Source organism: Petromyzon marinus, chromosome 19 (genome assembly GCF_048934315.1).
Source record: "Petromyzon marinus isolate PM22_M1 ecotype Great Lakes invasive population chromosome 19, UKy_Petmar_22M1.pri1.0, whole genome shotgun sequence".
Taxonomy (NCBI): domain Eukaryota; kingdom Metazoa; phylum Chordata; class Hyperoartia; order Petromyzontiformes; family Petromyzontidae; genus Petromyzon; species Petromyzon marinus.
In genome coordinates this window covers 15,284,495-15,298,281 of record NC_133685.1, presented here as the reverse complement: position 1 = coordinate 15,298,281, position 13,787 = coordinate 15,284,495, and the positions used below count along the sequence as shown (strand labels likewise).

The window sequence follows — 13,787 nt, the reverse complement described above, 5'->3', positions numbered from 1 at the left end:
CCTGAGCGCCAGCTACTGAGAGATGAGTGCAACTGTGCATATCACAGTCTCTCTCTGGTACCCGTGGATGTGACAGGTGACGAGAAGGGCAGGTGGTGGAATGCTCCAGAACTCTCTGGGCTCAGGGGATTAAAAGGGGGTTCTGGGAACAGAATGGGGCTGTCTCCTGGAATCATCCCGTCGGGCTACGTCGCTTCGGTCTTCGGTCGTCACCTTCGACATCGTCAGTAATTAACGTTCGACATCGTCAGTAATTAAAACTAATTGTAATTACTGGCGAAACGTCGTACTCAGATTGTAAATGTTGTGGCTTGGCTCTCCAACATACCGGTGTGCTGTACTAGTGACGAATTGGCATGTTCTGTTTACGTGACAACCCTTACTAGTTGGCTGTGTCGGGTGGTGGCAGGTTTTAACGACACATTTATATATTTTACGCGATCTAACCCTAACAATAACCTATTATAGCTTTTGTTAACGTGGCACCAAAGCTATGGAACGCCTTGCCACTTGAAATCAGACAATCAGAGTCGGTAGTCTGCTTTGAAAACCCATCTCTTTAAACTGGCCTTCACTCTTGATTTGAAGCTTTCGTGCCTGCAGGAATCCATACTCTTTGGTTCTTTCGGTAAAGTCACATAGTTAGAAAGAAAACAAATCACGACGTTTCCATCGCAACACAAGCGGTCGTCATCAGGCAAAGGGGTCGGCCTCTAAAGGCAAACTGTTTATACGGGTTTGGGGATGGGCGTAGAACCACGCTTTATTTTGGTCGGTTGCCCTGATTCTATTTTAATTTACAACTTTTCATGCGTTGGGCATTGGGATCGTAGGATGGAATGCGCATCATACATTTGTATTATAGCCCGCCCCTCACCCCCATCGCCCCGCCCCTTACCCCGCCCATTCATCATCCGGGCTACCGCGCTGTGTCCGCTACGTCACGATTTAGGGTTAGAGGTCACAATCCGAGTCGCCAGGCCAAGAGATCGAGAGGTGAGCGAGCGTGAGATAGAGTGGGAGGGAGAGAGAGAGGGTGAGGCGTGAGAGAAGGTGAGTGTGAGAGCGAGGGTGAGTGTGACAGCGAGGGTGAGTGTGAGAGAAAGAGGGTGAGTGTGAGAGAGAGGGTGAGTGTGAGAGAGAGGGTGAGTGTGAGAGAGAGGGTGAGTGTGAGAGAGAGGGTGAGTGTGAAGAGAGGGGATTGTATGTTTGTGGGGAGCGGTAGTGCAGCGCGAAAACCGCTCCCCACAACCGCCCAACCCGAGTTCGATTCCCGCTCACGCCTAACACCGGTGACGATCTGAACCGGTCCTGGGCCTCGCCTAGGTTGACTCGGCCTCAAATGAGTACAGTACCTAGTGCGGTGAGTAGCATCGCCACTAGGGAGACAAAGGCGGCCGAGCGTGGTGCTGGCCACCCACCCCCTCGTGGGCCGTGCCGGCCTTCATGAGGTGCTCGCTAACAGCACTTGCCCCAACAGTGTTAAATCCAAATGGAGGATCTTTGCTCGTGTAAACAATTAAATAGCTGAAATAAAGTACTCAACTTTGTTAAGTGTTCAGTTCTATTGCACTGTCAACCACTCATTATTGGGTCGTTGGATACATTTCTGTTTATAAATATAAACCCGACTCAAACCACATCGCACTTCCATCGTGTATTCCATGAGCATGTATATACGAATTATATGTCGATTGAGCTTGAGCAATATTCGGCCTGCTCACAGAAGCGGCATTATTTAAAGTTGTTATCCAGTGTACCCAACGTACCCAACGTAGAAGCAACTGACACAACCCCCGTGTGTCAAACACGCGGTGCTGCTCTGGCACACTTCGCCATCTCGACTGCCGTCTGGCAACCTGCCCATTACACTAGTACTGTATTGGAAGTCCTTCATTCCGGTGATTTACAGTGCAGTACTGTGAAAAGCCACGCAGAGTTTCAAGAGTCCTGTCAAGTTTTCACAGTAGGGGGGCGATATCCCAATGAAGTAACTTTGAGGTATTTTTTTCTGATTTTTTATCCCATTGAGGTGTGTTGGCGAAGCTGTCGGGGTAAACTGGAGCCCCATGCACAACAGGGGGGGAAACATTACAAACCCCACACAAGGCACTGGAGTCAGGAATTAAAACCCATTCCCTTTTTACTGCGAGACGAAAAGTTGCCACCGCGACACCCTGCCACCCAAAAATGTGAAACACATTCACATATGGCTATCACTAATTCCTCATTCATTCAATCCATAATTTACAATCATCAAGTTCGCTTTCACCGAATTCACCCATCACCACATTCTCCCCATTGCTTCCTCTAAAATATTGTGTTCACCTCATGACCATTACATTCACATGTACCAATGTTAATTCTCTGGAAAGCGCCTTGGTTAACGTGCTATATCATTCCGTGAAGGTAAAAAATGTACTAATGTTCTGTGTCTGTCTACATGACTCGATTTGGTCCCCCCAGCACCCAGACTGGCTTGCTCCAGATGGGAATTAGTCACTACGTGGGACGGGCCATGGTGCGCGTGGTGTCATCTCGCTGGTACCAGCTGCTGTGCTTAGCCATTGCGTCGCTCGCCGTCTTTGGATTCTACTACTTGGCCGGCGGGCAAGAGAGCTTTTCCAGCGCGACCCGCAAGCTCATGCTGCAAGCCAACCACGGAAAGGCCGGTGGCGACCCTGTCGGCAGCCACAGTGGGCGCCAAAGCGGCTTGCCTGTTGTTGGCGCTTCAAAGACGGATGAGCCCGTGTTGAAACCCCAAATGGATGAGCAGTTTCAAAATGGCAAAAGCCGTGGTGAGGATAACGTTCGCGTGCCTTTGGTTGAGGAACCCACTGGTTTTAAAACAAGTAAGGCACAGCAGTTGGGTCCCACAGAGTACCACGTGTTGATGATGTTCACCAAGGTGAACCAGAAACATGATCTCCAAGAAAAATTCAAGATATTTATGAAATCATTGGTGATGCACTCACACTTTGAAGGTAAATCGCATTATATTGACATACTATATATAATTCGATTGGTCATTGTTCACTTTAAGCCTTATTGAAATGCAAATTATTTGGCGATACTGCGTTGGCGGTGGTGCGCAAGCACACATTAAGCATCTCAACACGTTCGTCAATAACTGCCGTCAAAGGAAACGTTAATGTGCAATCAAGATGAGCCATTGCCTGAAACATTGCCTATTATATACATTCCCTTTCATAGCAGTGTCATAGATGAATAATTTTTTGTTAATTGGAATATAGTCAAATAAACATGAAATTACATTCTGAAGTATAATTACACTTCCTTTCACGTTGGAGGAGCGGATTAAGAATAGAGCAAACTCGGAAATATACGACACAATTAGTCATCTTGTGTTTTACGGATGGTTACAGATGATGGGCCTTGGTCAGGAAACAAACATTTTTCCATCTTTACACAGTGCTCCACTAGGTTGATGACTGATATTTCAGAAGGGAAATGTGATAGGAGAGGTGTATTTCCAAGATAAATGTAAGACATAGGTGTATTCATAACAGAAGATCTAGCCAAATATGAGAGAAGTGAGACATACAAGGCTGTGTAATTGCAGCGCCGGAAAGTTGTGTGCCTCCCCAGAACTAACGGTTATGCCACCGGACACAGAGAGACCCTAAGATAGTCTACATTGGTACTGTCGCTACGACCATGGCTACTGTTCCCATAAACTTAATTCTTAAGTTTTTCCACCTTTGTTGAGGACTCGGTCTACCAGACTGACTGTTTCACCTCCCTGTCATGTTCAACCACCACGCTGCAGGTCGCAACAACACACTCGTCCACTAACCCACTCACCCACTCCCTCACTCGCCCACTCCCTCACTCGCCCACTCCCTCACTTGCACACTCACCCCTTTATTGACCCACGCACTCACTCATCCACTCTAACCCATTACAAAGGTAATAGTGCTCTTTGTTGCTTCCCGTTTGATATTTTGGGAATCAGGGGAATAAAAATTTATAGGGTGTGTACATATTTCACGAATTGGACATATTCAATCGAAAATTCGGAGGCGTGGGGCCAGAGCTCAGCCCCTCATATGCAGCCTGAACATGTGCGAGCCTTGAGTTGCTGCTTGAATGCGTATGCGCATTGGGAAACAATTCCAGATGGCTGCTCGTGCAGCCCCGAAGAAACGCTGCTCAACTGATATCCTGGTTGTGGGCACCATGAACAGATTGACGTTCTCCGTAGGAAGTGGCTGTTTGCTGTAGTCAGTAGAGTTGGAATTGTGGAGAGGTATGACGGGAGACCTTGAAAAGGATAGTGATGTTGTACTGCATCCTTGAGTTGATGTGGAGCCGGTTCAAGATTTTTTGGGAAATGCTGCAGTTTGTTGAGGTGTTTTTTCTGATGGAGGAGGTGTTTCTGTAATCAAGGCGGGTGCTGATAATGTTACACACCATAGTGTTTGCTGTGGCTGTAGTCAACATTGGTTGGTGTGTTCCATTTGGCCCTGAGATGGTGATTGCATCTCTTTGTCGTGTTGAGGGTGTGGTTGTCAAAGGTGACACTGAGGATATTAAAATCACTTATACAAATTATGGAATGTGATAATTAGTTTGTTTCACTGACTGTAAGAACAATGTATGTATAACAACTAATTTTTTTGGACACCATTCTGATGTTGAATGCATTTATTTTCCTTTCAGAGAACGAATTACTTCATATGCACCTGGTCTGTGACGAGCCGAGCAAAGCCCTCGGGCAGAAGCTTCTCGATGCGTTCCTTGGGAAGGCTTCCTTTCATTCCAAGGTACGTTTGTTTTTAAAAAAATCAAATAGTTGCTCTACATGGGATGTACATGTGACTTCAGCCATCTCAACTAAGATGTTTCTGTAATGTAACTTTATTGTGAATGCTTTATTTAACAATGTTTTTCCTGAGCCATTACGGGAAATGTATTTTATTTAAAATATGTTTTTGGACTGTTTTGGATTGTTTTCTGTTCCATGATTATTTTAGCTCTTATTTCTGTTTGGTTTCTACTCTGAATCGAATTGGTTGATTTTGTTCCTATTTCTATTTGCTTCATCTGTGTACTTAGTATTCATGCTATTCCTTTTGTCATTTTGACGACCCAGGTCAGTTAAAATTAGACTATCCTGCCCTCTTTGAGTTCCCGTCTAGTTAACAAAAATCATTTTGCAACTGTCTTTAGCAAAGTCTCCCTATAAGTGATGCGTATTGACGTGTGTCTACAGGTGACTGTGCATGGTGTGGGACAGCTGGCTGAACAGCTGCATCCCATTGTGGAGCCAATGCAGAGCCACTTCAGTGCTGGCTCCGGATCTTACTTCAATGATGCCATCTTTTTTATGTCTGTTGCCATGCACCTCTTTATGCCACGAGGTGAGGGCAAGGGGAAAGCGTGGCCTCAGTGCTACTTGTGTTGCCTCTCGATCCTGATGTGTGAAATGTTACAGCGTGCTCCGTAAACCCCCAACAACCAGCCTGGTGGCTCAACTGTAGAGCAAATGGCTCGAAATCATGAGGTTGTGAGTTCATATCCTGCTTGGAGGTTGACTCGGCCCATCATCCCCTCTAGGGTCGACAAAATAAGCACTATTTGGGGACGTTATCTGTGGTTGCCCTATGGATAGGCTTTCCCCAGCCATAGGAATGTGGACTTTCTGCCAGGGGTTTTAGTGCTGTAAACAGATGAGCACCACCTAAATGCTCATAGGAAGGAATTCACTTTGAACAGAAGTCCCCATTAGACAAAGGTTTGCTTAAAGAATATTACTTCACTGGTGATAAGAATACATAGAAATTCCTCTTATCCATCCTCCTGTTTGATTTCTATAAAATGTATTTGGGGCAGCAGGGTGGTGGCACAATGGTAACTAAAAACTAAACTATATTAGGCAAGGCCCACTGAGTTTTATAGCTCTTTTTTTAGAAGCGACCTGGCCATCACAAATGATAGCTCAACGAAGTGGCTTATCATATGGAAATATATAGCAGCCAAATATTCAAAACGCATGTTTCTAAATGTGCACTTGCACCACACAGCAAGAAGGGCCTCTTTCCGATTCCCAACTGAGGCGTCTCTCTGTGGGAACTCTATGTTCTCCTCCTGTTCTGTACAGTTTCCTCCAAGTTCTCCCAGTTTCCCCCCATAACTTAGCAAAAAAAGTCAATCCCGATAGAAATTTGAAAACATACCCATATGTTACTTGCATAGCAAGCATCGCCTTGCACTGGCTGACTGATGTCCCATCGCCGAGTAATGGGGTGCCATGGTGGCGAGATGCTAACTTCCTCGTCTTGTATACAGGAGGTCGTGGCTTCGATCCTCCGACCCTGATGCCTTTTAGTTGTAGTTTGCATGTCTTCCTATGGTAGTGTGGATTTTTCTCCGGGTCCTCTGATTTTTCCCTCCACATTTAGAAACATGTGTTTAGAGTATTTGACTGCTATATATTTAAAAATGATGAACCACTTCATTGAGTGATAATTTGTGGCCAGGTTGCTTCTGAAAAATACCTATTTCGCTCAGTGGGCCTTCCCTGGTAAAAAAAATAGGTGTTGCATCATCTTTTGCGGCTCAGGGACAGCAACCAATAGGGGGCTCTGCTCTCTGAAAGAGAGAGCACAGTACACATGCAAGTTCATAGTAAGTGCAGATGTCACCCTGGCTCATGTTGAGTGCATTTATGGCGGTTAAGAATGCATGCTCATGACAATGGATTGCGGCACACCAGACATTGTTCAGCAAGTGCGACTTTTAACGACAGCAAGGGATTGGTAAAAAAAAAGCACACGTTCAGTCAAAGTTTGATACTGCTGTCATATCTGGAGTGGAGTGGTGATTGTTCGTTCAGCACTCACCGATTAGCTCCAGTCAAAGGCTCACCAGCGGTCAATTACCTCCTTATCACTGTTCTATCGCTGCTACCATGGTTACTGTTCTCGTGAACTTGATAGACGCCTTCACCTATATTTTGATCCGATGTTATAACACATTTCGAATGTTAATATGTTGCAGTTGCCAAAATGTTGCTTAATTGTTCAGAAAAATTCAAACATATGCCGTTTTACTTTCTCTGATTTCACTTAATTGCAAATTACTAAGGGATTACACATTTCAATATCGCCCCTCAACTGGCAGACAGATGCCAGCTTGTATCCTGGTGCCGAGTCACCTTGTGCCGCACATGGACAACTGCTGATAGGGGTGCCCGTGGAATATTTACGATGAGATGCAATTTAAGTTGCTTTTAAGTCGCTGAGGCAGTTAAATGCTGCGGTATAAATGCAAAGATGATTATTGTTATCAAGATTATAAAATAGGCTTTACCCTTTCTGGCATGAATACAGGTGTTAGGATGTTCAAACACCAAATAGCCACCTATTTCAAGGCATGCAATCTGCATTAACCACACATACTTGTGGTTAAACATTCAAACAAAATCTACTGATAATGTACGTGTCGTCTGAAATTGTACATGGACAATGCAAACACCAACGCATCTATGGGTCCCATAGATATAACTACTGTTGCCAGTACTGTACAGTATTGCTAATACAGTGAGGGAAAAAAGTATTTGATCCCCTGCTGATTTTGTACGTTTGCCCACTGACAAAGAAATGATCAGTCTATAATTTTAATGGTAGGTTTATTTGAACAGTGAGAGACAGAATAACAAAAACAAAATCCAGAAAAACGCATGTCAAAAATGTTATAAATTGATTTGCATTTTAATGAGGGAAATAAGTATTTGGCCCCCTCTCAATCAGAAAGATTTCTGGCTCCCAGGTGTCCTTTATGCAGGTAACGAGCTGAGATTAAGAGCACACTCATAAAGGGAGTGCTAATATCAGCTTGTTACCTGTATAAAAGGCACCTGTCCACAGAAGCAATCAATCAGATTCCAAACTCTCCACCATGGCCAAGACCAAAGAACTCTCCAAGGATGTCAGGGACAAGATTGTAGACCTACACAAGGCTGGAATGGGCTACAAGACCATTGCCAAGTAGCTTGGTGAGAAGGTGACAACAGTTGGTGCGATTATTCGCAAATGGAAGAAACACAAAAGAACTGTCAATCTCCCTCGGCCTGGGGCTCCATGCAAGATCTCACCTCGTGGAGTTGCAGTGATCATGAGACCGGTGAGGAATCAGCCCAGAACTACACGGGAGGATCTTGTCAATGATCTCAAGGCAGCTGGGACCATAGTCACCAAGAAAACAATTGGTAACACTACGCCGTACAGGACTGAAATCCTGCAGCGCCCGCAAGGTCTCCCTGCTCAAGAAAGCACATATTCGTGCCCGTCTGAAGTTTGCCAATGAACATCTGAATGATTCAGAGGACAACTGGGTGAAAATGTTGTGGTCAGATGAGACCAAAATGGAGCTCTTTGGAATCAACTCAACTCGCCGTGTTTGGAGGAGGAATGCTGCCTATGACCCCAAGAACACCATCCCCACCGTCAAACATGGAGGTGGAAACATGCTTTGGAGGTGTTTTTCTGCTTGGGACAGGACAACTTCACATAAAAGGGACGATGGATGGGGCCATGTACCGTCAAATCTTGGATGAGAACCTCCTTCCCTCAGCCAGGGCATTGAAAATGGGTCGTGGATGGGTATTCCAGCATGACAATGACCCAAAACACGGCCAAGGCAACAAAGGAGTGGCTCAAGAAGCACATTTAGGTCCTGGAGTGGCCTAGCCAGTCTCCAGACCTTATCCCATAGAAAATCTGTGGAGGGAGCTGAAGGTTCGAGTTGCCAAACGGCAGCCTCGAAACCTTAATGACTTGGAGAAGATCTGCAAAGAGGAGTGGGACAAAATCCCTCCTGAGATGTGTGCAAACCTGGTGGCCAACTACAAGAAACGTCTGACCTTTGTGATTGCCAACAAGGGTTTTGCCACCAAGTACTAAGTCATGTTTTGCAGAGGGGTCAAATACTTATTTCCCTCATTAAAATGCAAATCAATTTATAACATTTTTGACATGCGTTTTTCTGGATTTTGTTGTTATTCTGTCTCACTGTTCAAATAAACCCACCATTAAAATTATAGACTGATCATTTCTTTGTCAGTGGGCAAACGTACAAAATCAGCAGGGGATCAAATACTTTTTTCCCTCACTGTACATGGTCCCATGGATATGTCTGCTTAACTCGAGCTATTAACGTCCTTGTATCATTCACCTTTTGGCAGCCTTTGGTTTAGCACTGGTGAGACAAAGCCATCCAAGAGTCTGTCTCTGGTGTAGGCCAATCAATTTCAAGGACAATGCGTACATGATCAAAGCATATTTTGTTTGCATGTTTTACCACAAGCATGTGTGGTTAATACAGACTCATCACTTCTGATTCGCAAGATTAGCTGCGTACGGCGCAAAATAAGTTCAACATACATACGTTAACACCTTGTTGTAGGTGTCTATGTAGTGTTAGAACATCTTAACACCTCTGGTCTTTGTGACCAAAAGGGTAAAGACTTTTTTTATCTTGATACATTACTGGCAAAAATGGTCCCATAGATATTGTTACGTTTTGTCTTTTTCAAACAAACATTTTTAAAAGTTTACCATTTTCCCCCCTGGTTTGTGAACGACCGGGTAGAGATGGAGCGAATCGTGCAGCTGGATCTGGACTTGAAGCTCATGGCCAACATTCGCCTCCTCTTCTCCGAGTTTGATAAGTTTGGACCGGACGCTGTTATCGGCATCGCCTACGAGATGCAGCCTGTGTACAGGTGCACGGCATCGCAGAAACCAATATTCATCCACATTGTCAATTATGCAAGTATCGGTGAATACCGATATATGAACATATTTAGAGGGACGCGGCCAAGGCTGAGCAGTCCCGATACCTTTTGTGGTCTGCTGTCCCTAGCATTGGCTAACGTGTCCGCTTGGGATAGTCATCCTATTGGGTGATTTTAATTGCAGACTGGGTGATGATGTTAGTAGTTGGGTGGGTGGGAGTGGTTGGAAGGCCATGGGCCAGATCAGCTTATTAAGCGTAGGATCTGCTAGATATCTGTACATGGGTTTGTAATCACCAACATGCTGTTCCACCTCTAACATTATTGGGTGCACTCAAAGCAAGAACATCTGCTGGACTATGTAGTAGCAGAACAGTGAATGCGAACCCAAGTCATTGACATCAGGACCGACCGTGCAGCTGATCTTTCCACTGACCATCGGACTGTCATTCTTCTAGTGGTGATGGGTGTTCACCTAGAACCCCATTCAAACCCACACTAGCCTGGTATTCGTTAGCTGTTGAAATTTGCCTCCAATTTTTAGAGTAACCTTGAAGTAACTATTAAACATTGCGTGTTAAGAATTCAGGCAGAAAGAGGGAAAGCATTTCTGTGCGATGTAGTAGTACATAACTTGATTTGGTGCTTTCGTGACTGCAGGAATTACTCTTTGTTTTTTTCGGTAAGTCACGTATAAATAAGAAATAATAATAAAATAAAATTACATAATAGTATACATACGACGTTTCGATTGCAACACAAGCAATCATCATCAGGTATAGAAGAGTTAAATTTAAGAGAGAGAGGAAACAGAGAGATGGAGAAGCACATCAAATTGAACAAGATTTAGTAAAATTTGGAAACAATATAATGCAGCACAGAGGGTCGGTCAAAACACAATTAACGCATGGTCTGGCTGATTACGTTACAGATCACAGACACATTTATAGACATCCAAGCAGAGAGAGCCAGCACATAGACACACAGAGAGAGACACACACATGGGACAAAGTGAAACAATGCTTCTGTGTCGAAGCCTTAAATAGAGGGGGAGGGAGGGGGGGTGGACATAGAGCAAAGGAATACAAAATTAGCATGGACTGGGAGCCACCGCACATGCCGCTGCAGCGTGGTGAGGGGGGGGAAAAAGCACAGCAATCAGATTAGCATGCCCACAGGGACTGTGGAGAGAAACAAGACATACACGTAGACACAAAGGCAGAAACACAGGTAGAGACAACATAGAGACACAAACTTAAGTTAAGTGTGACATTTGAGAGAGAGACACGACACATACACTGAGACACAAACAGAGACAACGCAAAGACACATACTTCATACCTCCCCGTAGAGGCGGTTCAACTTGATTTGGTGCTTTCGTGCCTGCAGGAATTACTCTTTGGTTTTTTCGGTAAAGTCACGTATAAATAAGAAATGATAATAAAATAAAATTACATAATAGTATACATACGACGTTTTGATTGCAACGCAAGCTTGTTTTGACCGACCCTCTGTGCTGCATTATATTGTTTCCAAATTTTGCTAAATCTTGTTCAATTTGATGTGCTTCTCCATCTCTCTGTGTTTCCTCTCTCTCTTAAATTTAGCTCTTCTATACCTGATGATGATTGCTTGCGTTGCAATCGAAACGTCGTACATATACTATTATGTAATTTTATTTTATTATTATTACTTATTTATACGTGACTTTACCGAAAAAACCAAAGAGTAGTATTACATAATTTAATGTGCTGTATAAATTACTCAAATATAAATACACATTGCAATAATTGCCTCCTACCCACAGACTGACGCCTGCTCGCAGGCCGAGTGCCAAGTCACCTCACGCTACACGGGCAGCTGCCCCCACTTTGGGTGCCTTTTCAGATGTGTTGAGACAACGTGATTGCAAGTCATTTATCTGTGTGCAAAACACTGAGCTGCCCTGGCATAAAAGAGGAGGCTCTTTCAAAAACAAATAATTATTACTCTATACACATTACCGTCAAATTTTGTTACAGGCATGCATTTTGGCAGTACCGCAAGGACCACCCTGGCACACACGTTGGCGAGCCGCCCATGGGCGGCTTACCGGGCTTCAACAGTGGCGTCCTGCTCCTGGATTTAGTTCGTATGCGGAACTCGGCCAAATACACGGAAGCCTTGACGCCGTCTGCCGTCAAGGACTTGGCGACCCGTTTCTCGTTTCGTGGCCACCTCGGTGACCAGGACTTCTTCACGGTATTAGGGGCCGCAGAACCTCATCTGTTCCACGTGCTGCCATGCGGCTGGAACCGACAGCTGTGCACATGGTGGCGAGACCACGGATATGCCGATGTGTTTGATAGGTACTTTGCGTGCGACGAACCGGTACGAATATACCACGGAAACTGCAACACCCCAATCCCAGATGAATAGATTCCACTTCTGAAATGACGGTAGGCAGAGACGCAAGTTTCCTCGACCTCAGCTGCACTACTCAACTGCACTTAGTGGTGGTGACCTGGCTCAGCAGTAGCGTGTTCTCCGCTTGTTCCATACGTTCAGTTCAAATCCAGTAGCCTTCCTGATTAATACTATATTCGTTTTAAACGTAAACATCCTCGACTTCTTCACATTGGACGTTAAAGGTCATATGATGTCGTGCGCAAGAGTTGGAAAAAATGTTGCTGCCTTTACTCCAAATTAGAAAACTTACCTGGAAACTACTAATTTGGAATATAAATATATAGCAGTCATCACCCTCTACTTTGAAAACTTGCCAGGTTGCTCCTGAAAAGGAGTCCATTGATTGAGGTGTTCCTGTGTTTACCAGATGAATAATATACTACCAGAGAGAATTGAGGTATTCTTAATGTATATATATATTTTTCATGCAATATTTGTGGACTCTGAAATTCATGAGGAAATTCTCAATGAAATTGTAGCTCAAGTGCTACATTTGTGCATACTCATCGATGTCATTGAATGAATCTCATACACATTTCTGTGTTCGTATTTTTTTGTTTTAATGTTGAAAATGGGTTATTAATCATGGTAACACCTAGGGTAGTCCATTAGCCTGCTTCCAAGTAATTGTACAATGCACAAGCAGAACTGAGTCATCTTCCAGTTGAATAGAATATTTTAATGTATTGAATTTCCTTAATTTCCCGAAGTGGCAAAGCCCTGTACACAATGCACCAAATATATATTTTAGATTTGACCACAATTTACAAATGCAAACGTGTTTAACTATCATCAATGGAAAGTAGTTGCATTCTCTGGGTATGGATTTATAATGGCTTTACACAGCTCCTAAACTAGATGAACATATCTTACCAAGGTTTTTGACAAAATTATTGATTAAAATACGGTGGTAAAAAGTATTTAGTTTTTTTTTTATAATAAACAAACGCTCTTTTGTTTACATCTCACAAATTTCCTATTTGGAATGTGTCCGTGTTAGATGGATTGGAGCTCTGCTCGGTCTGTCGGCACAGCGCGCGTCTGATTCGGATTCTTTGAGTTCAACAAGAACTCTACCGTTCATGATCTAGAGTAAGAATACGAACAAGTGCACTCTCGTTCAGACAGCTACCTTAACCCTTTCCCGTTGCGAGATGTCTGCAAGTTACAGGGTGTGGGTCCCATTAACTGCTGAATCTCACAACTCGCAAACGGTTTAGCGTTAATTTTATTTAGAGAGGCGTAGCGCTGTTTTAAAGACATTGTTACTCACCTCAGAAAACTGTAGCAACACGACACTCTGATAGCTGGCAATAAACTGCCACATTCCCTCCTGCATGGCCTTGTGGGAACATCGGTACTGATAAAGTTATTTTAGTTTTTCCTCCTGTTCTGATGACGTACACGTACCGGTTCTGATGACGTACACGTACATCATCGGAACGGGAAAGAGTCAACTTGCAACAATCTCTCAAACTAAATATGTGCCACCAGTCTTAACTTAAAATCTGCTAGTCGGGATTGAATATTGCACCCGTTAGCCTGTTGCTTGGCCTCTTCCTGGACCAGAAGGCGCAGT

The 13,787-nt window shown here is 44.1% G+C and overlaps 1 protein-coding gene across 3 annotated transcripts; it reads left to right on the top strand.

Moving 5' to 3' along the window:
* The first annotated feature begins 6 nt into the window (after nucleotides 1-6).
* XXYLT1 (xyloside xylosyltransferase 1) lies at nucleotides 7-13,169 on the top strand. Of its 3 annotated transcripts, none has more exons than XM_032957021.2 (6): nucleotides 908-996; nucleotides 2,467-2,984; nucleotides 4,684-4,787; nucleotides 5,237-5,384; nucleotides 9,616-9,748; nucleotides 11,782-13,169. In XM_032957021.2, exons 2-6 carry the CDS (start codon nucleotides 2,489-2,491, stop codon nucleotides 12,176-12,178), a joined length of 1,278 nt encoding a protein of 425 aa, XP_032812912.2. In that variant the 5' UTR covers nucleotides 908-996; nucleotides 2,467-2,488; the 3' UTR covers nucleotides 12,179-13,169. The 3 variants fall into 3 exon arrangements, with proteins under 3 accessions (XP_075924298.1, XP_032812912.2, XP_075924297.1); XM_076068182.1 differs by having other exon boundaries at nucleotides 961-1,053; XM_076068183.1 differs by lacking the exon at nucleotides 2,467-2,984 and having other exon boundaries at nucleotides 7-996.
* Nucleotides 13,170-13,787: the final 618 nt, after the last annotated feature.